Source organism: Oncorhynchus nerka, linkage group LG15, assembly GCF_034236695.1.
Source record: "Oncorhynchus nerka isolate Pitt River linkage group LG15, Oner_Uvic_2.0, whole genome shotgun sequence".
NCBI classification, from domain to species: Eukaryota; Metazoa; Chordata; class Actinopteri; order Salmoniformes; family Salmonidae; genus Oncorhynchus; species Oncorhynchus nerka.
This window is the reverse complement of record NC_088410.1, coordinates 89,590,502-89,617,990: the sequence shown is the minus strand read 5'-3', so window position 1 is coordinate 89,617,990 and position 27,489 is coordinate 89,590,502. Positions and strand designations below refer to the sequence as shown.

General features: G+C 42.8%; 1 protein-coding gene across 1 annotated transcript in view; it reads left to right on the top strand.

Annotated features, from left to right (window-relative positions):
- LOC115143495 (immunoglobulin-like and fibronectin type III domain-containing protein 1) overlaps window positions 1-26,557 on the top strand; it is a 42,601-nt gene extending 16,044 nt beyond the window's left edge. Inside the window, exons 15-32 of the mRNA XM_029683968.2 lie at window positions 3,667-3,785; window positions 4,047-4,188; window positions 6,275-6,402; window positions 6,685-6,826; window positions 10,148-10,266; window positions 12,721-12,862; window positions 13,366-13,484; window positions 13,767-13,908; window positions 14,016-14,309; window positions 14,484-14,786; window positions 21,617-21,793; window positions 21,962-22,090; window positions 22,290-22,598; window positions 22,744-22,826; window positions 22,965-23,157; window positions 23,332-23,628; window positions 23,787-24,113; window positions 24,427-26,557. Of these exons, the coding sequence (XP_029539828.2) occupies window positions 3,667-3,785; window positions 4,047-4,188; window positions 6,275-6,402; window positions 6,685-6,826; window positions 10,148-10,266; window positions 12,721-12,862; window positions 13,366-13,484; window positions 13,767-13,908; window positions 14,016-14,309; window positions 14,484-14,786; window positions 21,617-21,793; window positions 21,962-22,090; window positions 22,290-22,598; window positions 22,744-22,826; window positions 22,965-23,157; window positions 23,332-23,628; window positions 23,787-24,113; window positions 24,427-24,431 (3,170 nt within the window). The 3' untranslated portion in view covers window positions 24,432-26,557. The remainder of the gene's footprint in view (window positions 1-3,666; window positions 3,786-4,046; window positions 4,189-6,274; window positions 6,403-6,684; window positions 6,827-10,147; window positions 10,267-12,720; window positions 12,863-13,365; window positions 13,485-13,766; window positions 13,909-14,015; window positions 14,310-14,483; window positions 14,787-21,616; window positions 21,794-21,961; window positions 22,091-22,289; window positions 22,599-22,743; window positions 22,827-22,964; window positions 23,158-23,331; window positions 23,629-23,786; window positions 24,114-24,426) is intronic.
- Window positions 26,558-27,489: the final 932 nt, after the last annotated feature.

Genomic DNA, 27,489 nt, shown 5'->3' with positions numbered 1-27,489 from the left:
CACTCATGCTGCCAAACATACCCTCGTAAAACTGACCATCCTACCGATCCTCGACTTCAGTGATGTCATCTTTAAAATAGCCTCCAACACTCTACTCAACAAACTGGATGCAGTCTATCACAGTTCCATCCGTTTTGTCACCAAAGCCCCATATACTACCCACCATTGCGACCTGTACGCTCTCGTTGGTTGGCCCTCGCTTCATACTCATCGCCAAACCCACTGGCTACAGATTATCTCACTGGCCACCCCCAAAGCCAATTCCTACTTTGGTCATCTTTCCTTCCAGTTCTCTACTGCCCATGACTGGAATGAATTGCAAAAATCTCTGAAGCTGGAGAATCACGTCTCCCTCACTAGCTTTAAACACCAGCTGTCAGAGAAGTTTACAGATCACTGCACCTGTACATAGCCTATCTGTAAACAGCCAATCTATCTACCTACCTCATCCCCATACTGGTATTTATTTTATTTATTTATTTCGCTCCTTTGCACCCCAGTATCTCTACCTGCACATTCATCTTCTGCCGATCTACCATTCCAGTGTTTAATTGCTATATTGTAATTACCTCGCCACCATGGTCTATTTATTTCCTTAACTTACCTCATTTGCACTCACTGTATATAGACTTTATGTTTTCTTTTTGTCACGGTCTTCCTCCTCTTCATCTGAAGAGGAGAGGCGAGAAGGATCGGAGGACCAAAATGCGGCGTGGTATGTGTTCATCATGAATTTTAATAAAGAAAACACTGAACACTGAAACAAACTATACAAAAACAATCAACGAAATAACGACCGTGAAGCTAATGAGAACTGTGCTGACACAAGCAATCAACATAGACAATCACCCACAAACAAACAGTGAAACCCAGGCTACCTAAGTATGATTCTCAATCAGAGACAACTAATGACACCTGCCTCTGATTGAGAACCATACTAGGCCGAAACATACAAATCCCCAAATCATGGAAAAACAAACATAGACTGCCCACCCCAACCTACGCCCTGACCATACTAAATAAATACAAAACAAAGGAAATAAAGGTCAGAACGTGAAACTTTTGTTCTACTGCATTATTGGCTGTATGTTTTGTTTATTCCATGTGTTGTTGTATGTGTCGAATTGCTACGCTTTATCTTGGCCAGGTGCCAGTTGCAAAAGAGAACTTGTTCTCAACTAGCCTACCTGGTTAAATAAAGGTTAAATAAAAAAACAAAAAAAATAAACACAGGGGCCACTCAGGGGTGGGTGCTCAGCCCCCTCCTCTACTCCCTGTTCACTCATGATTGCATGGCCAGGTACGACTCCAACAGCATCATTACATTTGCCGATGACACAACAGTGGTAGGCCTGATCACCGACAACAACGAGACAGCCTAAAGGGAGGAGGTCAGAGACCTGGTCGTGTGGTGCCAGGACAACAACCTCTCCCTCAACGTGACCAAGACAATGGAGATGATTGTGGACAACAAGAAAAAGAAGACAGAGGACGCCCCTATTCTCATCGACGGGGCTGCAGTGGAGTAGGTTGAGAGCTTCAAGTTCCTTGGTATCCACATTACCAACAAACTAACATTGTCCAAGCACACCATGACAGTCGTGAAGCGGGCACGACAAAACCTATTCCCCATCAGGTGAAAAAAATTAGACATGGGTCCTCAGATCTTCAAAAGGTTCCACAGCTGCACTATTGAGAGCATCCTGACTGGTTTCATCATTGCCTGGTATGGCAAGTGCTCGGCCTCCGACCACAAGCACTACAGAGGGTACCTCGAACGGCCCAGTACATCACTGGGGGAAGTTTCCTGCCATCCAGGACCTCTACACCAGGCGGTTTCAGAGGAAGGCCCAAAGTTGTCAAAGACTCCAGCCACCCTTAGTCATAGACTGTTCTCTCTGCTCCCACACGGCAAGCGGTACCAGAGCGCCAAGTCTAGGTCCAGGAGGCTTCTAAACAGCTTCTACCCCCAAGCCATAAGACTCCTGAACATCTAATCAAATGGCTACCCAGACTACTCGCATTGCACACCCCCCCCACACTGTCCACACCACTGCTCCTCTCTGTTGTCATTTATGCTTGGTCACTTTAATTAACTCTACCTACATGTACATCCTACTTCAACTAACTGGTGCCCCCGCACATTGACTCTGTACCGGCACCCCCCTGTATATAGCCTCCACATTGACTCTGTACCGGCACCCCCTGTATATAGCCTCCACATTGACTCTGTACCGGCACCCCCTGTATATAGCCTCCACATTGACTCTGTACCGGCACCCCCTGTATATAGCCTCCACATTGACTCTGTACCGGCACCCCTGTATATAGCCTCCACATTGACTCTGTACCGGCACCCCCTGTATATAGCCTCCACATTGACTCTGTACCGGCACCCCCTGTATATAGCCTCCACATTGACTCTGTACCGGCACCCCCTGTATATAGCCTCCCATTGACTCTGTACCGGCACCCCTGTATATAGCCTCCACATTGACTCTGTACCTGTATATAGGCACCCCCTGTATATAGCCTCCACATTGACTCTGTACCGGCACCCCCTGTATATAGCCTCCACATTGACTCTGTACCGGCACCCCTGTATATAGCCTCCACATTGACTCTGTACCGGCACCCCCTGTATATAGCCTCCACATTGACTCTGTACCGGCACCCCCTGTATATAGCCTCCACATTGACTCTGTACCGGCACCCCCTGTATATAGCCTCCACATTGACTCTGTACCGGCACCCCCTGTATATAGCCTCCACATTGACTCTGTACCGGCACCCCCTGTATATAGCCTCCACATTGACTCTGTACCGGCACCCCCTGTATATAGCCTCCACATTGACTCTGTACCGGCACCCCCTGTATATAGCCTCCACATTGACTCTGTACCGGCACCCCCCTGCCTCCACATTGACTCTAGCACCCCCTGTATATAGCCTCCACATTGACTCTGTACCGGCACCCCCTGTATATAGCCTCCACATTGACTCTGTACCGGCACCCCCTGTATATAGCCTCCACATTGACTCTGTACCGGCACATTGACTCTGTACCGGCACCCCCTGTATATAGCCTCCACATTGACTCTGTACCGGCACCCCCCTGTATATAGCCTCCACATTGACTCTGTGCACCCCCCTGTATATAGCCTCCACATTGACTCTGTACCGGCACCCCCTGTATATAGCCTCCACATTTGACTCTGTACCGGCACCCCCCTGTATATAGCCTCCACATTGACTCTGTACCGGCACCCCCTGTATATAGCCTCCACATTGACTCTGTACCGGCACCCCCTGTATATAGCCTCCACATTGACTCTGTACCGGCACCCCCTGTATATAGCCTCCACATTGACTCTGTACCGGCACCCCCTGTATATAGCCTCCACATTGACTCTGTACCGGCACCCCCTGTATATAGCCTCCACATTGACTCTGTACCGGCACCCCCTGTATATAGCCTCCACATTGACTCTGTACCGGCACCCCCCCTGTATATATTGTTATTTCACTGCTGCTCTTTAATTATCTCTTATTCTTATCTGTATTTTTTGAAACTGCACTGTCGGTTAGGGGCTCATAAGTAAGTATTTCACTGTAAGGTCTACCTGTTGTATTTGGCGCTTGTGACATTGATTTGATTTTATCCAGGTGTTCAATTCCTTAATGGACTGGCTGATATTACTGGCAGCCTCGGGGAAACAGCAGAACTGTCCTGCAAACTGAGCCATGAGAACTGTAAGGGAGTCTGGCTTAAAGACGGGCAACTAGTGAGTAGTATTCTTAAATCACACAAATAGAGTGTTCTTCAACCTTGTTTCAGGAGACACACATGTTGTGCAGGCTTTTGCTCCAGACCAATACTAACACATTTGATTAAACTAAACAGCTTGAAGATGTGTATTTATTGTCAAAGTTAAATAACGGGAAATAATACCCATTTGCAAATAAGCTATGACAGTTGAATGAACAACAAGAAGCTATTTTCAGTCCCCTCCTGGATTGAATCCATTCTCTATTTCTGTCATCAGCTAACCAATGAGGATGGGCTGAAAATCATCCAAGATGGAGCCAGTCACAAGCTGGTAATTGAAAACTGTAAAAAAGATGATGCAGGAGTCTATTCATTTGAGGTGGATGGTCATAGATCTGAGGCAAAGTTCACTGTTTCAGGTAAGGATGGACGGTTACTGTGGCTATTGTTCCCTTGATTAGAGCACTTTAAGATAGATGGAATAGATGGAATGTGTCCCACATAAAACAATGATACATCATTATATAAATGTATTTATTCACCTGTTATACATGTATACAATTATACAATTTTTTAGCAAATGTATAAAAAATTAAACACTGAAGTATCACGTTTACTTAACTATTCAGACCCATTACTCAGTACTTTGTTGAAACACCTTTGGCACACCTATATTTGGAGAGATTCACCCATTCTTCTCTATACATTCTCTCAAGCTGTGTCAGGTTGGATGGGGACCGTCGCTGCACAGCTACTTTCAGGTCTCTCCAGAGATGTTCGATCACGTTCAATCTGGGCTCTGGCTGGGTTTCTCAAGGACATTCAGAGACTTGTCCTTGCGTTGTCTTGACTGTGTGCTTAGGGGTGTTGTCCTGTTTTAAGGTGAACCTTCCCCCAGTCTGATGTCCTAAGCGCTCTGGAGCAGGTTTTCATCAAGAATCGTTGCTCTGTTCATCTTTCCCACGATCCTGAAAAGTCCCCCAGTCCCTGAAAAAAATCCCCACCACATGGTGCTGCGACCACCATGCTTCACTGCAGGGATGCCAGGTTACCTCCAGACTTGACGCTTGGCATTCAGGCCATCAGACCAGAGAATCAAGTTTCTAATGGTGTGAGTCCTTAATTAAGGTGCCTTTTGGCAAACTCCAAGTGGGCTGTAATGTACCTTTTACTGAGGAGTGGCTTCTGTCTTGCCGCTCTACCATAAAGGCATTGGTGGAATGCTGCAGAGATGAATGTCCTTCTGGATAGTTCTCCCATCTCCACAGAGGAACTCTGGAGGTCTGTCAGAGTGACCATCGGGTTCTTGGTCACCTCCATTGCCGAGGCCCTTCTCCCCCAATTGCTCAGTTTGGCCGGGCGGCCAGCTCTGGGAAGAGTCTTGGTGGTTCCAAACTTCTTCCATTTAAGAATGATGGAGGCCACTGTATTCTTGGAGACCTTCAATGCTGCATAATTTTTTGGTACCCTTTCCTTGATCTGTGCCTCGACACAATCCTGTCTCGGAGCTCTAAGGACAATTCCTTCGACCTCAAGGCTTGGTTTTTGCTCTGACATGCACTGTCAACAATGGGACCTTATATAGACAGGTGTGTGCCTTTTATAAATCACGTCCAGTCAATTTAATTTACCACAGATGGACTCCAATCAAGTTGTAGAGACATCTCAAGGATGATCAATGGAAATAGGATGCAACTGAGCTCAATTTGGAGTCTCATAGCAAAGGATCTAACCACATATGTAAATGAGGTATTTCTGTTTTGATTTTATAAATTTGAAAACCATTCTAAAAAACAGTTTTTGCTTGATCATTGTCAGGTATTGTGTGTAGATTGCTGATGATTTTTGTATATATTTCATCCATTTTAGAATAAGGTTGTAACGTAAAACAGAATGAGGAAAAGGTCAATGGGTCTGAATACTTTCCGAAGGAACTGTATATCCAAAAACAAAAGCATGTCAATATCTTTGATGTTAGAATGTTTTGCATGTCATTTCCAAATCACCTTAAAATTGATTGTCTAGCTCAATAAAGTTACTTTGAGATGATTTGGACATGGAATACAAAACATTGGATATACTGTATTGACTTGCATTGGATTTTGGACAAAATTGTTTTAAAGTTTGGAGACAGTGGCCATGTAAACAAAACCAAAGCATGGTTGCTGTCTTACCTTGTCCATAGACTGCTTACAGAGTAAGTCAACCAATGTGTAATTTTGTAATTTGAGTGAACTATCCCTTTTACTTTGTGTATCTAGTTCCATTGAGTAAGAGCATATACAATATATGCTACAGCAGAGATTTTATGGTGCATTACAAACTTTTACATTATACTAAACTATCCTGCTGCTGCAGGAATATTTTCCTGCTGTAAATCAAAATGGTTCAAATTAAGATCCTACATCTGTATGACAATTTACGGCTAAGATAAGGAAGGTTCTGGTGCATTACACACTTAGAGACTATATTATTACGATTTCTGCTGTCTTTATTTATTTATAGATCCAGGTGCTCAATTTGTTGGATGCGGACTTTCTGATATCGAAGTTAAATTTGATGAAACAGCAGAGCTGTCCTTGACACTAAGCAGTCCGAATGTTGAGGGGTTCTGGTTTAAAGACGGGAAAGAGGTGAGTGCAGTGTTCTTCAATCCCCAAAATACAGTCAGTGTTTACTTCAACCTTGGTCCAGGAGCCCACAAGGTGTGCAGGCTTTTGCTGCAGCCCAATACTAACATATGTGATTCAACTAAACAATAGCTTGATGAAGATAAATCATGATGGGAAAAACACAACTATTGAAGTCATTCAAGTGAAAAGTAACTATTTGGAAAGATTATATGACAGCTACATGAAAAACTAGATGATATTTTCTCCTGTTGGATTTAATGTGTTCTCTATTTCTGTAATCAGGTAGCTCGTGGTGACAGGGTGAAAATCATCAAAGAAGGAGCTAATCACAAGCTGGTCATTGATAACTGTAAAAAAGACGATGCAGGAATCTACCACTTTGAGGTGGATGGTCGTAAATCCAAGGCAACGCTCACTGTGCAGGGTAAGAATGGACGGTTACAGCATGCGGGTTACATCCAGGATCCGGAAATGCATCTCTAAGGCTGATGTTCCCTTGATTAGAGCACTTTAAGATACTGTAGATGAAATTGAATGATACATCATTGTTGAAGTATGTTGATTAACCTGATATACTGTACATCTCCGTTCATTCCAATATACTTTCTCCCCTGCCAACTCTGACAATTGCTGTTATGAATGAACATGGATAACAATTCATCACCTCACTTGGTATGTAACATTACATTGCTGCTGTTCTCTGTAATTTCTAAGACACAGTAATTATATAACTTGCTGGTCTATATTCATTATGACAAATGACAATGTGGTATAACATTTGAAACCACCATTCTGTGAACTTCCTAAACAATCTATAGTCACCATCATTATCTTGTCAATAGTCATTTGTTTATTTTCGGTTCATTGCTAATGCATATGTCTTGAGCATACAGTTGTAGGATCTTAATTTGTTTGCGTTTGTAGCTGATAATAGTTGTATTCTGAGGTTTAAAAAAGGCTTATAAAGTTTGTAATTTCCACTTAAAAATGTCAGACTTGATTTGCCCTAGCGAAAAATGTATTGAACACTACACAAAATGTCCAGTAATTATAATCCACATACAGTTGAAGCCGGAAGTTTACATGCATATTCGCCAAATACATTTAAACTCATTTTTTACAATTCCTGACATTCAATCCCTGTCTTAGGTCATTAAGAAAACAACTTTATTTTAAGAATGTGAAATGTCAGAATAATAGTAGAGAGAATGATTTATTTCAGCTTTTATTTCTTTCATCACATTCCCAGTGGGTCAGAAGTTTACATACTCTCAATTCGTATTTGTTAGTATTGTCTTTAAATTGGTTAACTTGGGTTAAGAGCTTCGGGTAGCCTTCCACAAGCTTCCTACAATAAATTGTGTGAATTTTGGCCCATTCCTCCTGACAGAGCTGGTGTAACTGAGTTAGGTTTGTAGGCCTCCTTGTTCGCACATGCTTTTTCAGTTCTGCCCAAACATTTTCTATAGGTTTGAGGTCAGGGCTTTGTGATGGCCACTCCAATACCTTGACTTTGTTGTCCCCTCTTAGGGCTAGGGGGGCAGTATTCGGGAAGTTCGGATAAATTACGTATACAAAGTAAACGGCCTGTTACTCAGGCCCAGAGGCTAGGATATGCATTTAATTGGAAGCATTGGATATAAATAATGTCTGTGAGTATAACAGAACTGATATGGCAGGCGAAAACCTGAGGAAAATCCATCTGGAAATCTTTTTTTTTTTGAGGTCACAGGCCATTTCAATATTTGTCCATGGAATACACAAATAAATAGCTCCCAGATTGCAGTTCCTATGGCTTCCACTAGATGTCAATAGTCTTTATAAAGGGTTTCAGGCTTGTTTTTTTTATTAGCAAGTATTTGTAGTCTTTTAAGGTGTCCCTCATTAGTACTCTATTCTTGTGGCACTCGTGAATTTGGCATTCCTTTGTCTGCATGTTGAACGAGTGGAACGGGTGGATTACTGAATCAAACGCACCAACTAAACTGCCTTTTGGGGATATAAAGAAGGACTTTATCGAACAAAATGCCCATTTGTTGTGTAGCTGGGACCCTTGGGATTGCAAACAGAGGAAGATCTTCAAATGTAGGTGATTTATTTTATCGCTATTTCTGTTTTTTTGTGACACCTCTGCTGGTTTGGAAAATGTTTTTAATGCTGGTTTATGCGGGGCGCTGTCCTCAGTTAATCGCATGGTATGCTTTTGCCGTAAATCCTTTTTGAAAGCTGACAACGAGGTTGGATTAACAAGAAGTTAAGCTTTTAAATGATGTAAGACACTTGTATGTTCATGAATGTTTAACATTACAATTTTGCTATTTGAATTTGGTTAGCGGGATCCGTGCGCTAAGAGGTTTAAGCCATTTTGCCACAACTTTGGAAGTATACTTGGGGTCATTGTCCATTTGGAAGTCCGATTTTTGACCCAGCTTTAACTTCCTGACTCATGTCTTGAGATGTTGCTTCAATATATCCACAAAATTTCCCCGCCTCATGATGCTATCTATTTTGTGAAGTGCACCATTCCCTCCTTCAGCAAAGCACCCCCAAAACATGAAGCTGACACCCCCGTGCTTCCCTGTTGGAATGGTGTACTTTGGCTTGCAAGCCGAACTTGGTACCTTTAGGCATTTGGAAATTGCTCCCAAATTGCTCCCAAGGATGAACCAGACTTGTGGAGGTCTCCAATTTTTATCTGAGGTCTTGGCTGAGTTTGGCGGTAGTGTGGAGGTAGGCCTTGAAATACATCCACAGGTACACCTCCAATTGACTCCAATGGTGTCAATTAGCCTATCAGAAGCTTCTAAAGCCATGAGAATAATTTTCTGGAATTTTCCAAGCTGTTTAAAGGCACAGTCAACTTAGTGTATGTACACCTCTGACCCACTGGAATTTGTGATACAGTGAATTATGTTTTTTATTTTTTTATCCGTTATTTTACCAAATAAGTTGACTGAGAACACGTTCTCATTTGCAGCAACGTCCTGGGGAATAGTTTCAGTGGAGAATGAGCCAATTGTAAACTGGGGATTATTAGGTGACCATGATGGTTTGAGGGCCAGATTGGGAATTTAGCCAGGACACCAGGGTTAACACCCCTACGATAAGTGTCATGGGATCTTTAATGACCTCAGAGAGGTCAAGACACCCGTTTAACATCCCATCCAAAAGACAGCACCCTACACAGGGCAGTGTCTCCAATCCCTGCCCTGGGGAACTGGGATATGTTTTTTTAGACCAGAGGAAAGAGTGCCTCCTACTGGCCTTCCAACAACACTTCCAGCAGCATCTGATCTCCCATCCAGGAACTGACCAAGACCAACCCTGCTTAACTTCAGAAGCAAGCCAGCAGTGGTATGCAGGGTGGTATGCTGCTGTCAAATATTTGAAATTATCTTTCTGTAAACAATTGTTGGAAATATTACTTGTGTCATGCGCAAAGTACATGTCCTAACCGACTTGCCAAAACTATAGTCTTTTAACAAGAATCTTGTGGAGTGGTTGAAAAAGACGTTTTAATGACTCCAACCTAAGTGTATGTAAACATCTGACTTCAACTGTAGTTATTGATTTCCTTTTGCTGCAGGAATATTTTTCTGCCATAGCAAGATGGTTCAAATTAAGATCCTACATCGGTATGACAATTTACGGCTAAGATTATAAGGACAGTGGTGACGCATTACCCACTTTGAGGTTATACTAAACTATGATGGTTTCTGTTGTCTTTACTTATTTTTAGATCTAGGTGCTCAATTCAGCATTGGACTGTCTGATGTCGACGTTAAGCTTGACGCAACAGCAGAGTTACTCTGTGAAGTGAGCAGTCTAAACATTGAGGGGGTCTGGTATAAACATGGAAAACAGGTCAGTACATTAATCTTCAATCAAACAAATACATTTCTTCATAATTGTTTTATTTAACTTTTTAGGCAAGTCAGTTAAGGCAAGTCAGTTAAGGCAAGTCAGTTAAGAACAAATTCTTATTTATAATGATGGCCTACCCCAGCCAGCGCTGGGCCAATTGTATACTGCCCAATCACCAGGGTCTGTAGTGATGCCTCTAGCATTGAGATGCAGTACCTTAGACCACTGTGCCACTCATCCTTGGTCCAGGAGAACCACAAGGTGTGCAGGCTTTTGCTCCACACCAGGATTGAAGAACTCACAAAAGAGGGACTGTAGTGGCTGATTTTGCCTAAGTTTTCATCCTCATTAACAAATGCTTCTAAGTCTAGATTTGTGTCTTGGAGGCATAGTTTGATGTGGATGTTGCATGTTTATTTTTATATCTTTATTTTACTAGGCAAGTCAGTTAATTAAGAACAACTTCTTATTTTCAATGACAGCCTAGGAACAGTGGGTTAACGGCTTTGTTCAGAGGCAGAATGACAGATTTGTAACTTGTCAGCTCAGGGATCCGACTTGCAACCTTTTAGTTACTAGTCCAACACTCTAACCACTAAGCTATGCTGCCACCCAAGTTTGTAAATTCGCTCTGACAAAAAAAATTGATGATTTTAAAACCAGACTACACCAGGTTGTTATGACAGGTTTCAGTAAACATTGGCAAAAAAACGGTTCTCTCAGTTGTGTGTGGAAGTAGCTAGCTAACTTTAGCCAATTAGCTTTGATGCTTGACTGATATTTTGAGATCTATCGCTACCCTTCAGCTGGAGCGACTTGTGTGCGCTCCGAGAGAGAATTTGTGAACAAACACAATTTTAGTGGGCATTACATGAAATCAAAACCCAACCTTCAAATATAACAAGAAAAGCAGAGACTTCACAGGTACTCCTAATCTCAGACTTTATAATTTTGAAAATACTGACTTTTCTTTTTAAATGATAATTGTTAAAGCTATTAGTGAATTTCGGACTATATTTTACGTATTTGACTAATACCGATGCCACATAGGCCGTTTTCAACCGGGATTTATTTTTTCCCGTGACATCCTCTTTATACGTCCTCTTTAAGCGTACTGTATATAGACAATAGTTATTGTCAGATGGTGGGGCGATCAACATTCAATGAGTTTAAGTGAAATCATGACAGGATCAACACAACTACACAGAACAAGAATATCAAACGCAAGCTGTAAAGTGTTGGTCCCATGGTTCATGAGCTAAAATAAAAGATCCCAGAAATGTTCCATACACACAAAAATGTATTCCTCTCAAATGTTGTGCACAAATTGGTTTACACCCCTGTTAGTGAGCATTTCTCTTTTGCCAAGATAATCAATGCACCTGACAGGTCTAAAATATCAAGAAGCTGATTAAACATCATGATCATTATGCACCTTGTGCTGGGGACAATAAAAGTCCACTCTAAAATGTGTTGTTTTGTCACACAACACAATGCCACAGATGTCTCAAGTTTTGATGGAGCATGCAATTGGCATCCTGACTGCAGGAATGTCCACCAGAACCGTTGCCAGAGAATTGAATGTTAATTTCTCTATCATAAGCCGCCTCCAAGGTCATTTTAGATAATCTGGCAGTACGACCAACCGGCCTCACAATCGCAGACCACGTGTAACCACGCCAGCCCAGGACCTCCTCAACCACAGACCACGTGTAACCACACCAGCCCAGGACCTCCTCAACCACAGACCACGTGTAACCACGCCAGCCCAGGACCTCCACCTCCGGCTTCTTCACCTGCGGGATCATCTGAGACCAGTCACCCGGACAGCAGGTTTGCACGATTGAAGAACTGTCAGAAAATGTTTCAGGGAAGCTCATCTGCATGCTTGTCATCCTAAGCAGGGTCTTGACTGCAGTTCGGCGTCGTACCTGACTTCAGTGCGCAAATGCTTACCTTCGATGGCAACTGTCATGCTGGAGAAGTGTGCTCTTCAAGGATGAATCCCGGTTCAACTGTACCGGGCAGATGGCAGACAGCGTGTATGGCGTTGTGTGGGTAGCGCTTTGCTGATGTCAACATTGTGAACAGAGTGCCCCATAGTGTCAGTGGGGTTATTGTATGGGCAGGCATAAGCTACGGAAAACGAATACAATTGCATTTTATCAGTGGCAATTTAAATGCACAGATATACCGTGACAAGATCTTGAGACCCATTGTCGTGCCATTCATCTGCCACCATCATCTCGTGTTTCAGCATGATAATGCACAAACCCATGTCGCAAGGATCTGTACACAATTCCTGGAAGCTGAAAATGCATGTTGCGTTTATTGTTGTTCAGTGTATTTCAGTCATGGAAATGAAAGTAACCATTAGGAAAGATTGTATGACAGATGAACGACAAACAAGAATCTCTTTCAGTCTGCTATTTCAATCCCTACTTCTGTGACCAGGTAACTCCTGATGACAGGGTGAAAATCATCACAGATGGAGCCTGTCACAAGCTTGTCATTGATTGCTGTCGAAAAGATGATGGAGCAGTCTATCGCTTTGAGGTCGATGGTCGTATATCAGAGGCCACACTCACTGTTCAGCGTAAGTGACAGACTGTTACAGTATATCAACATGTCATTACACCAAATTGTTTCCATTAGGTGGGAAATGACACTGCCTTGTCATCTGACATTCAGTGACACAAGAAGTCATGACCTCTGATGTTATGTCTGTTTTATGACAGTGTTATGTTTTTGTCTGATAACATTGTAAAACTATCATAGACAAATGTTTATTCACCTGTTATACATCTGTGTTCATTCTACTAACCCCCCTCACACACACACACACACACACACACACACACACACACACACCAACCCTGTGACGATTGCTGTTATGGACATGGATAACAATTCATCACCTAACTTGGTATGTAACATTTTAAGTAAAATGTTGTTGTTCTGTCATTCATAAGACACAGTAAATATATATTATATAACTTCATCATTATGATAATGTTGTACAATGACAATAGTGACTTTATATACACACAGTCTTTGTGCATGACCATTTTGGGTGTCTTTACTTATTTATAGAACCAGCTGTTCAATTCATTTTGGGAGTGGCTGATGTCCAAGTTAAAATCTGCACACCAGCAGAGCTGTCCTGCAAACTGAGCAGTGCAAACTGTAAGGGGATCTGGTATAAAGACGGATTTCAGGTGAGTGCAGAATTCTTCAATAACAGAAATAAAGTATTCAGCAACCTTTTGCTCCAGCCCGATAATATTTGATTCAGAACAATAGCTTGATGATTAGTTGGATCAGGTGTATTGATGTTGGACTAGGAAATCCTTCACCTCATAATGGTATAAATAAAACCTTTATTCACCCTGTCAAAACCGTCATCAAAGTGAAAAAGTACCCATTAGCAAAGATTCTGTTATAGCTGATTGAGAAACAAGAGTCTGTTTTCTCCTAATATATTCTCTTTCTGTAATCAGGTACCTCCCGATGACAGGGTGAAAATCATCAAAGAAGGAGCCTGTCACAAGTTGGTCATTGATAACTGTAAAAACGACGATTCAGGAGTCTATCGCTTTGAGGTGGATGGTCGTATATCTGAGGGATCACTCACTGTGCAGAGTAAGAATGGACAGTTACAGTATGTGGGTTACAATCAGGGTTATGAAAAGCTTCAGTAGGGCTGTTGTTCCCTTGATTATAGAACTTTATTTTCTTTCATATTTAAGACCCGCCAACATTCAACATGGATTCTCTGAGAGAATTCTCTAAGCCGGTCATTGTGAGAGCATGTGAAACGGCTGAGTGGAAATTGGCCTTTTCGGGTGGTGACCCAATGAAGATCAAGTGGATCAAGGAGGATGAGGAACTCCTGGAAGGCCTCAATGTCAAGATAGAACAGACTGACATAAAAGCCGTCTTGTGTATTACCGATTGTCAAAGGAGGAACTGTGGAGAGGTCAAAATCAATATAAAAAATGACTATGGTACATTGGAAGCCACATCCAGACTGATTGTTCTTGGTGAGTTCTTGAAGCAGGATATGAAATTAGATTCCTGGCAAATCCGATGCAGAAAAATGTAACAAAATGCCTCAATGATCACATACTTTTCGCTTGAAGACTTTTGTGGAATATCACTAACATCTCATTCTGTTGTTAGGCCACATTTTCATTTTCATAGTTTTCTCCCAACAGACAAACCCACACCGCCACAAAGACCTGTGGAAATTGTGGAAACTTCTCTAACCGCCATTGAATTCAAATGGAAACCCCCAAAGGATGACGGTGGCTGTCCAGTCAAACACTACATTTTGGAGCGCCAGCAGGTGGGGGGAAGCAAGACATGGACAAATGTAGGGGAGCTCCCAAATGACCCCCTTAAATACAGGGATACTAATGTAAAGCCTGGGAAAAGATACTGTTACCACATCAGAGCCAAGAATGAGGAGGGAGTCAGTAATGCGTTGGAGACAGAGGACATCCAGGCTGGCATATTGTGTAAGTATTGTTAAAAATCCATATAGTTTAGGACAGATCTCTCAATCATTCAGTTATCAAGAGGGACAAGACAGGGATGCCTGGTGTCTATTTTCTTTAGCCACATAAACCCTAGAATCATAATTACAACACATGGCTCAATCCGGGGCATAGAGATTGGTGGAGATCAACATGCGATCTCATTGTATGCAGATTACATTTTACTTTATTTAACTGAACCAGAACATTCTCTCTCATTTATTTTACTATTGATGGATACATAATGCTGTATCAGGATTCAAAGTGAATTGTGAATCATAATTTCTCAAGCTTAGAAAGTACATTTAAGTGGAAATGGACAAAGATACATGAAATACCTTGGTGTACTGATTCCATGCAATCTGGAGGAAGCCTATGAAATCAATTACTCTCCTTTGAATTCAAACCTATCTATTAATGTTCAGAGATTGAGATATGTCCCTATGTCTATGGTAAGTAGGGTCAACATAATCTAAATGAATATATTACCAAGGTTGATGTATTTTTTCCAGACCCTGCCCATTTCAATTCCAACCAACTTTTTAAATAAAATAAATGCCGGCTCTCCAACTTTATTTGGAATGGAAAGATCTCAAGAGTCGATCTCAAAATTGACTGTTTTACAATTACCCTATAAAGCTGGTGGTCTTGGACTACCTCATATGAATATGTATTACTGGACTGCACAACTGCCTTCCCTTAAACAATGGACACATGGCTATACTTGTGCAGGGAGGAGTATCAAAGCCATAAATATAATACCTTATGATTTACAATATATTCACTACTTCGGTTCCAAGGCGTTGAAGAAGAAACAGATAATCCAAAATTATATTGAATCTCTTCAACAGAATCTGGATGAACCTAAGGAATCTAGCATAGAAAAAAATACTGAATGAATCTGCTTAGCCAGAGAAGTTGATTGCCAACTTATATCAAGGGTTGATTGAAAATCTACCAATGGTTCTGAACCTAAAAGGAAAAAATGTGAAACAGATCTTTAGGCAGACAATGAGGAGAACCATTGTTCACAGATATGTGAAAATGCTCATACCTGCTCCTACAACCTAAGACATGAACTACCGCAATTTAAGATAATCATAGGACTTACTACACTCCTGCCAGAATGCATGTATTGCTCCCAGAAATGTCATATCTCTGTTGGAGACGCAAAAAGCACAAAGGAACCCTATTACATATGCTGTGGGCCTGTGATAACTAACACCCTTTTGGTATACTGCATGTGCTATCATTTCATTTAGTCTATGAATTTATATCCATCCATGCGCGTTATGTCTGTTGGGAAATGTAAATATAGGTGATCAATATTAGAGAAAGTTGTGCAATCAGGGTATAATTGCTGCAAAACATGTATAGATTGGAAAGCCTCATATTCACCCTCAATAACTATTTGGAGGACTGAACTATCTAGTTACAGATTTGGTTACACACGGGAAACTGTTGAGCATGAAAAAAACAGCAGTCATGCAGTTCTTAACACACTCTAATCGGCGCCCGGCACCTACTACCAAATAAATGTAAATTGTATTTATCACATGTGCCGAACACTACTGGTGTAGACTTTAGTGGAATATTTGCCTATGAACCTTTCCCAATGACGCAGAGTTTAAAAAATAATAATACAAAGTAGTAATTAACGTGAGGAATAAAACTAAATACATTAAAATGAAGCTATATACAGGGAGTACCAGTACCATATCGATGTGCAGAGGTACGAGGTACTTGAAGGAAGGGTAAAGTGACTAGGCATCCAGCTGTGTGTGGACCATGTTAAGTCCTTAGTGATGTGGACACCAAGGTACTTAAAGCTCTCGACCCGCTCCACAACAGCCCCGTTGATGTAGATGGGGGTGTGCTTTACCCTCTTTCTCCTATAGTCCATGATTAGCTCCTTGGTCTTACTGATGGCGAGGGAGAGGTTGTTGTCCTGCCACCACACTACTACATCTCTGACCTCCTCCCCCTGACTCATCGCTGTCGGTGATTAGGCCTACCACTGTTGTGTCGTCAGCAAACTTGATGATTTACATTTACATTACATTTAAGTCATTTAGCAGACGCTCTTATCCAGAGCGACTTACAAATTGGTGCGTTCACCTTAAGACATCCAGTGGAACAGCCACTTTACAATAGTGCATCTAAATCTTTTAAGGGGGGTGAGAAGGATTACTTTATCCTATCCTAGGTATTCCTGAAAGAGGTGGGGTTTCAGGTGTCTCCGGAAGGTGGTGATTGACTCCGCTGTCCTGGCGTCGTGAGGGAGTTTGTTCCACCATTGGGGGGCCAGAGCAGCGAACAGTTTTGACTGGGCTGCGCGGGAACTGTACTTCCTCAGTGGTAGGGAGGCGAGCAGGCCAGAGGTGGATGAACGCAGTGCCCTTGTTTGGGTGTAGGGCCTGATCAGAGCCTGGAGGTACTGAGGTGCCGTTCCCCTCACAGCTCCGTAGGCAAGCACCATGGTCTTGTAGCGGATGCGAGCTTCAACTGGAAGCCAGTGGAGAGAGCGGAGGAGCGGGGTGACGTGAGAGAACTTGGGAAGGTTGAACACCAGACGGGCTGCGGCGTTCTGGATGAGTTGTAGGGGTTTAATGGCACAGGCAGGGAGCCCAGCCAACAGCGAGTTGCAGTAATCCAGACGGGAGATGACAAGTGCCTGGATTAGGACCTGCGCTGCTTCCTGTGTGAGGCAGGGTCGTACTCTGCGGATGTTGTAGAGCATGAACCTACAAGAACGGGCCACCGCCTTGATGTTAGTTGAGAACGACAGGGTGTTGTCCAGGATCACGCCAAGGTTCTTAGCGCTCTGGGAGGAGGACACAATGGAGTTGTCAACCGTGATGGCGAGATCATGGATGATCCGTCATCCACACTGATATGTCTGCCAGACATGCAGAGATGCGATTCGCCACCTGGTCATCAGAAGGGGGAAAGGAGAAGATTAATTGTGTGTCGTCTGCATAGCAATGATAGGAGAGACCATGTGAGGTTATGACAGAGCCAAGTGACTTGGTGTATAGCGAGAATAGGAGAGGGCCTAGAACAGAGCCCTGGGGGACGCCAGTGGTGAGAGCGCGTGGTGAGGAGACAGATTCTCGCCACGCCACCTGGTAGGAGCGACCTGTCAGGTAGGACGCAATCCAAGCGTGGGCCGCGCCGGAGATGCCCAACTCGGAGAGGGTGGAGAGGAGGATCTGATGGTTCACAGTATCGAAGGCAGCCGATAGGTCTAGAAGGATGAGAGCAGAGGAGAGAGAGTTAGCCTTAGCAGTGCGGAGGGCCTCCGTGATACAGAGAAGAGCAGTCTCAGTTGAATGACTAGTCTTGAAACCTGACTGATTTGGATCAAGAAGGTCATTCTGAGAGAGATAGCGGGAGAGCTGGCCAAGGACGGCACGTTCAAGAGTTTTGGAGAGAAAATAAAGAAGGGATACTGGTCTGTAGTTGTTGACATCGGAGGGATCAAGTGTAGGTTTTTTCAGAAGGGGTGCAACTCTCGCTCTCTTGAAGACAGAAGGGACGTAGCCAGCGGTCAGGGATGAGTTGATGAGCGAGGTGAGGTAAGGGAGAAGGTCTCCGGAAATGGTCTGGAGAAGAGAGGAGGGAATAGGGTCAAGCGGGCAGGTTGTTGGGCGGCCGGCCGTCACAAGACGCGAGATTTCATCTGGAGAGAGAGGGGAGAAAGAGGTCAGAGCACAGGGTAGGGCAATGTGAGCAGAACCAGCGGTGTCGTTTGACTTAGCAAACGAGGATCGGATGTCGTCGACCTTCTTTTCAAAATGGTTGACGAAGTCATCTGCAGAGAGGGAGGAGGGGGAGGGGGAGGAGGATTCAGGAGGGAGGAGAATGTGGCAAAGAGCTTCCTAGGGTTAGAGGCAGATGCTTGGACTTTAGAGTGGTAGAAAGTGGCTTTAGCAGCAGAGACAGAAGAGGAAAATGTAGAGAGGAGGGAGTGAAAGGATGCCAGGTCCGCAGGGAGGCGAGTTTTCCTCCATTTCCGCTCGGCTGCCCGGAGCCCTGTTCTGTGAGCTCGCAATGAGTCGTCGAGCCACGGAGCAGGAGGGGAGGACCGAGCCGGCCTGGAGGATAGGGGACATAGAGAATCAAGGGATGCAGAAAGGGAGGAGAGGAGGGTTGAGGAGGCAGAATCAGGAGATAGGTTGGAGAAGGTTTGAGCAGAGGGAAGAGATGATAGGATGGAAGAGGAGAGAGTAGCGGGGGAGAGATGATGATGTTAGATGTTAGATGTTATGATGATGGTGTTAGAGTCGTAGATGGCCTTGCAATCGTGGGTGAACTGGGAGTACAGGACTAACCACACACCCCTGAGGGGCTTCCATGTTGAGGATCAGCATGGCGGAGGTGATGGTCCCTACCCTCACTACCTGGGGCCGATCCGTCAGGAAGTCCATGATCCAGTTGTAGAGGGAGGGGTTCAGTCCCAGGGTCCCTAGCTTGGTGATGAGCTTGGAGGGGACAATGGTGTTGAGTGCTGTAGTCAATGAAGAGCATTTTCACATAGTTATTTCCCGTCTTCTCCAGGTGAAAGAGGGCAGTGTGAAGTGCATTTGAGATTGCATCATCTGTGGATCTGTCGGAGCGGTATGCGGATTGGAGTGGGTCTAGGGTGTCTGGGATGATGGTGGTGATGTGTGTCATGACCAGCCCTTCAAAGCATTTCATATTTACAGTTGTGAGTGCTACAGGGCGATAGTAATTTAGACATGTTACCTTGGAGTTCTTGGGAACAGGGACAATGGTGGTTATCTTGAAATATTTTGGGATTACAGATTGTGGACAAGGAGAGATTGAAAATGTCTGTGAAGACACCTGCCAGCTGGTCTGCGCATGCTTTGAGAACGCGCCCTGGTATTCCGTCTGGCGGCCTTGTGATTGTTAACCTTAAAAACGTTTTGCTCACATCAACCACGGAGAGCGAGATCACACAGTTATTCGGAAAGGGCTTTCCCACAAGGCACAATGTTCTATTCCTCGAAGCGAGCATAAAAGTTATTTAGCTCATTTGTTCTGCATCGCTGGGCAGCTCGCTGGGTTTCCCTTTGTAATCCGTTATCGTCTGCAAGCCCTGCCACATACGACAAGCATTGTAGCCGGTGTAATAGGATTCCACCTTACTCCTATATTGTCCTTTTGCATGTTTGATGTCTCATCGGAGGTCGTAGAGGGATTTCTTGTATTAGTCCTTGTCCCGTTCATTGTAAGCGGTAGATCTAGCCTTTAGCCCAGCATGGATTGTTACCTGTAATCTGTGGTTTTTGATCGAGGTATGTTCTTATAGTCACTGTGGGGACTGTTGTGTTAAACGCCTTAATGTTATCGGATGAATCCCAGAATATATCACAGTCTGTACTTGCAAAACAGTCTTGTAACCTTGCGTCTGCTTCGTCCGACCACTTCCGTATTGAGCGCATCACTGGTACTTCCTGCTTCAGCTTTTGTTTGTAAACAGGAAGCAGAACAATAGAGTCATGGTCAGATTTGCCGAAGGAAGGACGAGGGAGGGCTTATATAAGTTTCTGTGGTTAGAATAAAGGTGGTCTAGAGTTGTATCACCCCTAGTGGCGCAGGCCAGGTCGCAGTTGCAAATGAGAATAAAGGTGAAATATGTTTTTTTTAAAGGAGACTTGTTGGTAGAAGAGAGGTATGGCGGTTTTAAATCTCCCCGCGTTAAAGTCTCTACCCACCAGATATTGTGCCTCTGGGTGAGCATTCTCTTGTTTGTCTATTGTCCCATACAGTTTGTTGAGTGTCAGAGTTGTGTTGACTTGTGAAGGAATTTAGACAGCCTTGATAATTACGGATGAGAACTCTCTTGGTAGATAAAAGGGTCTGCAGCTTACCATGAGGTATTCTATATCAGTTGAGCAAAAGCTTGACATTTTCTTCACACTTGAAGAAGCATACCAGTTGTTATTTATGAAAAAAGTACTACGTGCATAGCGTCATCATCCTCCACATTTCAGTAAGACATATAATGTTGCAGGTTTTCAAGTCTGTATGTTAGGAAAATCTCGAACAAATCTTATTCTCGAGTGAATGGACATTTGCCAATAAAATGGAGGGGAGTAACATTTGGTTTACTCTTTGCCTCAATTACACCAGGGCTCCACCTCGTCTCCTGCATTGAATTCGTATTTGAAGTCCAAATCAAGGGTAGTAACTGTCGAGCTCATGTCCAGAAGTGCTTGGCGTTCACATGATAATAGTATGAACTTTCTGTAAAAAAATGTTTTAAGATAAACACGATACAAGTCACTAAATAGCAAAGTTGGATTGGAAAGCATGAGATATTGCCCTTCTCCGTCGGCGCCATCTTAATACATACACAATCCATGTCTCAATTGTGTCTTAAAAAGGCTTAAAAATCTTTCTTTAACCTGTCTCCACCCCTTCATCTACACTGACTGAAGTTGATTTAACAGGTGACATTAATAAGGTATCATTGTTTTCACCTGGATTCACCTGGTCAGTCTATGTCATGGAAAGAGCAGGTGTTCCTAATGTTTATACATTCAGTGTGCGTTTTCTTTTTGTTTTTTGTGAAGTCCTATTATTTTTAGCTAAACTAAGCAAATCAGTATTTTTACATGAAGAAAGTGTTCTGCCTGACATTACATCCTGATAGATTGTTCTCTTATTCTACACAGCACATATTTTTGCTATATCGACTTTACATACAGCTTCTGTCATTCCTAGGAAGTATTCTCCACTGTGATTTGATTTGGCACTATATGCATGGTAATGGAAAGCAGAATAACAAGTTTTCCTCTCAGGTTACCCAGGACCCCCTTCGGCACCCAAAGTGGTCAGTGCCTTCAAGGACTGCATCAACCTGGTTTGGTCTCCCCCTATCAACACTGGAGGAACTGAAACTTGGGGTTACAACCTTGAGAGACGCAAGAAGGGAAGCAACTTTTGGAGCCCTGCAAACCTAGATGGGCCTATCAAAGGTGCGGCCTCATCATAGGCAATGGCTCAAGGAAATATATCTACAAATGTGTTAATTTACCTGGAAGTGTACAACAAGAACCTTTCATAAAAATATATAACTTGCAACTGAGACTTTGTAAGTATTTTCTGGCATAATGATACTCTGAACTTTTTTTATTTTCTCTCAGACACAACGTTTGCATTGAAAGATGTTATTGAGGGAGCAGCTTATGAATTTCGAGTGTCAGCTATTAACATCTCTGGTGTCGGCGAGCCCAGTCCTCCCTCTGTTATAGTCTTTGCCAGAGATCCCAAGAGTAAGTCATGGTCATCAAAACCATTTATGTTTTTGAAATATTAGAACTTTCAATTACACCAATAGCCTGGCAGAACCAGCCTGATCGTTGTCTTCACCCTGAAATAGAATAGTGAACGCAATGATCAGGCTGGTTCCAACGTAATATTGCACATGTCAACTAAAATAATAACTACTGTATCACATTGCTGTAATTCCAGAACCCCCTGGTAAAGTCATAGACCTTAAGCTAACAGATTCCAGTTACACCACGTTTTCTCTGGCTTGGACTAAACCAAAGGAGGTGGAAGGGGTGGAGGATGAGGCCAAAGGCTACTTTGTGGAGATCAGACCAAATGAGAGCCCAGAGTGGACTCGCTGTAACATCAACCCCATCATCTCCACCTCCTTCAATGTGATTGGCCTGAAGGCAATGGGAATGTACTGGGTGAGAGTGATCGCCACAAACGATGGAGGCGAGGGCGAGCCCCAAGGCTTTGATAATTACATCATCGCCATGCCTCCTCCTGGTAAGGAATAGCATCTCATTTAAATCACTATTGTGATGTTCAATAATGAATATCGTATATACAGTAAGTCGACTGTATCCCTGAAAATTAATTTGATAATCAATAAAAAATGTAATCTGACCTATACTTTTCTTTACCCTGCAAGTGAGGCCACAATTTACAGGAAAAATGAAGAGCTTCATGGTTGTGAGAAAGGGGAATACTGTACGGTTCAACATCAACTTTGAGGTAAAGGGAAGAAAACGCAGCTTTCAGCCCACAAAATAGACTGTAAAAAGATAAAAGCTTGCATTTTAATGACTACTGCAGTAATCGTGCTTGTGTCACCAAGTTCTCTGTGTTTACATGGTTTCACATGGTCCACAGGCCTCTCCTTTGCCAGATATCTATTGGTTGAAGGACTGCGTGCCTCTATCCAAACGTGTCACCATCACGAACTCTGACCGAGGTTCACAGCTTCTGATCCCCACGTCAGAGCGTTCTGATACGGGCATCTTTACCATCATTGTCAAGAACATGGTCGGTCAGGAGACATTCAGTGTCGAGATCCGAGTCACAGGTGAATGTTAATCATTTTGCCTATATGTTTTTTATAATTTCAACTATAATATTATGGCATCGGTAGATGAGAAACAGAAACGTAAGTGCAGTTTTTAATGCCAATATTAATGCAGTTACTGGATGTAAGTTTGGCTCTCAATCAGATGACCATGTCTTTCTGACCTGGTTCCAGATGATCCCAAGCCTCCTGGCCCGGTGGAGTTGGAACAGAATGTTCCTGGAACAGTGACTGTGACCTGGACTCCCTCCCCAGATGAGAAGAAGGATGACAGGCTGCACTACGTTGTGTACAAACGTGACTCTGTCAAGCGCACCTGGAGGATGGTCGCTGACAGCCTCTTCAACCATAAGTTCACAGTTATCAACATTCTACCCGGTAGAGAGTATAACTTCAGAGTGTTTGCTAAGAATGACATGGGCCTCTCAGAACCTGCTGTGTCCCCTACATGGAGAACCACAAGGGGAAAAGGTTTGTGGCGACAGCAACTAGCCTCCTTGAATTTGTTGAATGAAAGATCATTGAACCGTCATTTTTTTTGCATAGGCCACATCACAGAGAAATGTTGCCTGTACACAAAACAGTATTAGTTGCGAGGTAATCTTTCTCTCTTTTCTCCTGTAACTCAGATAAGTTCATACTGGACATGCCAGACGTAAAGGGCTTGGATCTTCAGTGTCCACCATCGTTTTTACTCCGATTGAAAATCCGCACCGCTCCACCAGGCTACGAGTGCTACATGAGCTGTGCTGTACGAGGGGATCCAAAACCCCATGTCACATGGTACCATAACAACGTCAGCCTCAACACCAACACCAACTACCTTATCACCAACGTGTGTGGGGTCTGCACAATGCTCATATTGAAGATCGGACCCAAGGACAGCGGTGACTACAGTGTCATCGCAGACAGTCCCTTGGGCAGGGCAGAGTGCTCCACCAAGCTCACAGTCAGAGGTAGTATCTCACAGTCCCATCATAATAAAATGCTTTTTTTGTGACAGGAACAATCTGCAATTATTTTTAAACACCAGGTCTGAGGCGGAGGGTCTTCGTGACTATACTGTGCATTAATTGGCTCATAGACACCAATTATTTATTTTCTGTTTAGTGAATATCATCCTTTGGCTAAAGGATATAATGAAGTAGCATATCTTGACCTTTGAGGGGGTCTTTGATCTATGTACGTCAGTTCTACATCATGGAAGTCCTAGTGTGTGATACTATGTGTAGTAGAATACTAATTATGTACCATTGGTTTGTTTTCCAGAGTGAAGAGGTCACCCAGATGATTGATTGGCAGCAGCTGGCAACACAAACTTATGTATTGATCATAGTCTTCAAATAGACTCAGTGTTGTGTGTGTGTGGAGGCTCAGATGCCCTTTTTCTTTTTTCAAAATGGTGCACTCTTAGTTTTCTATGTGCTCACATGTAATGTGTTCTTCTGTTTATTCTAGTTGTTAAAACATTGCAAAGCATGAAATGAACATGACAAGACAAACACATATCACTAACTTTTGCGAAAGTGTCTTTATATATATATATATATATAAGTAAGGTGAAGAGACAAATGTACATAGGCTACATATCTTGCATATGGAAATTAGTTTAGCCTATTCATTTAATTAATATGGGGATTCCGTATAATATTGGTAATTAAGAGTGATATTATGTGTAATTGTCTTTCAATTCGTTATACAGATGTATCAATCTGTTCATATTTGAATCAAATTATATTTAAGTAAGTTACATTTGTCATTTAGCAGATCCTCTTACTCAGTGACTTACAGGTTAAATAAAGGTCAAGTGCTTTGCTCAAGGGCACCTCAACAGATTTTTCACCTAGTCAGCTCGGGGATTCAAACCAGCGAACTCTCACTTACTGGCCCAACGGTCCTAACCGCTAGGCTATCTGCCACCTTTCAGGCCCTTTTTCACAACACACTTGATGTCATGCACAGATTGTGAGCGACTCTTGGCAGCAGTAAGAAAACCATCACCATCTGCACCCATTCAACATAACCTAGAGTTACGTTTCTATTACTTCTTAACAAAACACAATTTTGGGTTCTCATACACTTACAATTATGTTTTGATTATTGCTTGAACAGTCAATAAGATTATATTTGGTTGTGATCTTTGCAAAATAACTATTTTGGATTCAGCAGTTGTTAGCAGTTGTTAGCTATAATACTAACGGTCATTGAGAAAGGCTGTAGCAAAAGCTAGCCAAAGAGATATTTTACTGGTCAAAGTTTAAGTGTTTTTTAAAGTATAATGCATTTGATTTGCGATGATGACACAAACATTATATTAAGCAGGACATGCATACTGTATGAGCCTTAAAATCCAATTATAATCCAAAAGTAGTGTGAAATGGACTCATGAGAAACATGTAAATGGAGGCTGGTGTTCTGGTGTTCTGACAACTCCCCCGTGTTCTGCCACCAACTTGCGAGCATCGTGTGGCAATGTTTGCAAACACAGAAAGAGGTCTATAAGTTTAAGTTTTATTGTCACGTGCACATACACCACCATTCATCCACAAGTGTTGGTTAACTACCAGACAGATTTGGTGTCTATGCGCCAGAATCTTGCAATCTTGCAAGGCTGTGTATTTACATAATTATTCTGAAAGAAAACAGTGCTGCCACAAAAGTATACATTATGGGGACAGCTAAACAGTGTTGCCTCATCAACAGCTCAATTAAAACGGTGCCCCCTTGGGGAAGCCCCTCCCATCAGCACAAACTCATTAATTAATTAAGCAATCATAAACAAGCGTACACTTTCTACTCAGCTAAACATATCATGAATTATCTTCATTGAACCGTTGCAATCGGTTTATCATAATACAATATAGCACAATATATAATACATATACACAACCCCATCACTTCTGACATGGTGTCTTCCAATACGCCCATTCACATGAACACGCAATTCAGAACAGGTACTACAAATCCAGTTGATTGCTGTAGCTCGGGTCCTTATTCCAGCATACCCGGAAGCTACTGTCACGGATCCCAGGTACTGCTGCTCATTCTGTTCACCAGTTCCGGAGGTCAACATCACCATCCTTCTAGGCTTCACTGAACTGGATCATTACCACCAGAGACAAGACCGTCTGTCTTGTCTGATTACGCACACCTGGTTCCCATTTCCCCTGATTAGTATGTTATAATTGTGCCCTCTGTTCCCCTTTGTCCTTGTCGGTTATTGTTCCCATGTCTGTTGGTCCTGTGAGTTGTTTCAGCTTTTGTGCTGCGTGTCTTATGCATGACGGGGTCTCGGCCTGTGTCGTTCTACGAGGTTTACCCTCGCTCTTTAGTATGGGTACATCTCAGTGTTTTGTAAAAGTGCTTGTTTTGGGTATATAAAAAAAAACATGTATTCCTGCACCTGTCTCCCACTCCTTTATATCAGCGTGACAGCTACCGTATAAATGCCAAAATAACATGCAAAACAGGTTGCCACTGCATTACACACATTATTCTAAACTCCCTTCAGTCAAAGTTTGGTATGGTATAAGGAATTTGCAGACAAGCTGTCATGTTTAATTTAAGTGACGTTTATTGTACTTATCAAATGTTTTGGATGAGCATTCTGTTTGTTTGTTTCTGTTCCTCTGTCTCATGTCACATATCAGTTTGCAAAGAATATAAAAAAAAAAATATTGAGTTAATGAAACTCCATACAAACATAATGCATTTTTTGCTTTCTCAAGTAAGGCAGCTCCAAAATGCAGGTTTCAGCCTAGCTCAGTGCTTTCTGTGGTGGTGGGACAGCCAGCGGAAAATACAGAGCTTAGGGGTTGGTAGTGTTCTCTAGTTGCGCCGTGATTGGCTCAGTGTTCTGTCACTCATGGGGACAATACGTCACCTCAACATCTACCGGGGGAACGCGAAAATTCAAGCCCCTTGGGTGCTGCCATTGAGTTACATTAGAAGTGCCCGTTCAAGAAGGCTCAAGGTCATTGGCCACAGATACAGTAAAATGATGTAAAATCACCTTATATCTCCCGTAGCTTTGTTTTGACTGATCATGTCAACATCATACTTTCAAAATATTAGCTAGCAAGCTAACAGTCATCATGAATCAAGTCGACAATCAACTGGCAAATCCCTTTCAATCTATATTATGAAGAGAAATTACAGATAAAAACGTATCGGCCGTTGGACATAAACATTACACAAAAAGTTGGAAATCGCAAATTCAACAATGAGTGGTTTGGAAGGAATCAGTGGCTAACTGTAAGCATTGCAAAGCAATCACCTGCCTGCTAGTCAATGGAGTGGGTGTGTGGTCCAAGCCAACGGTCATCCAAGTCG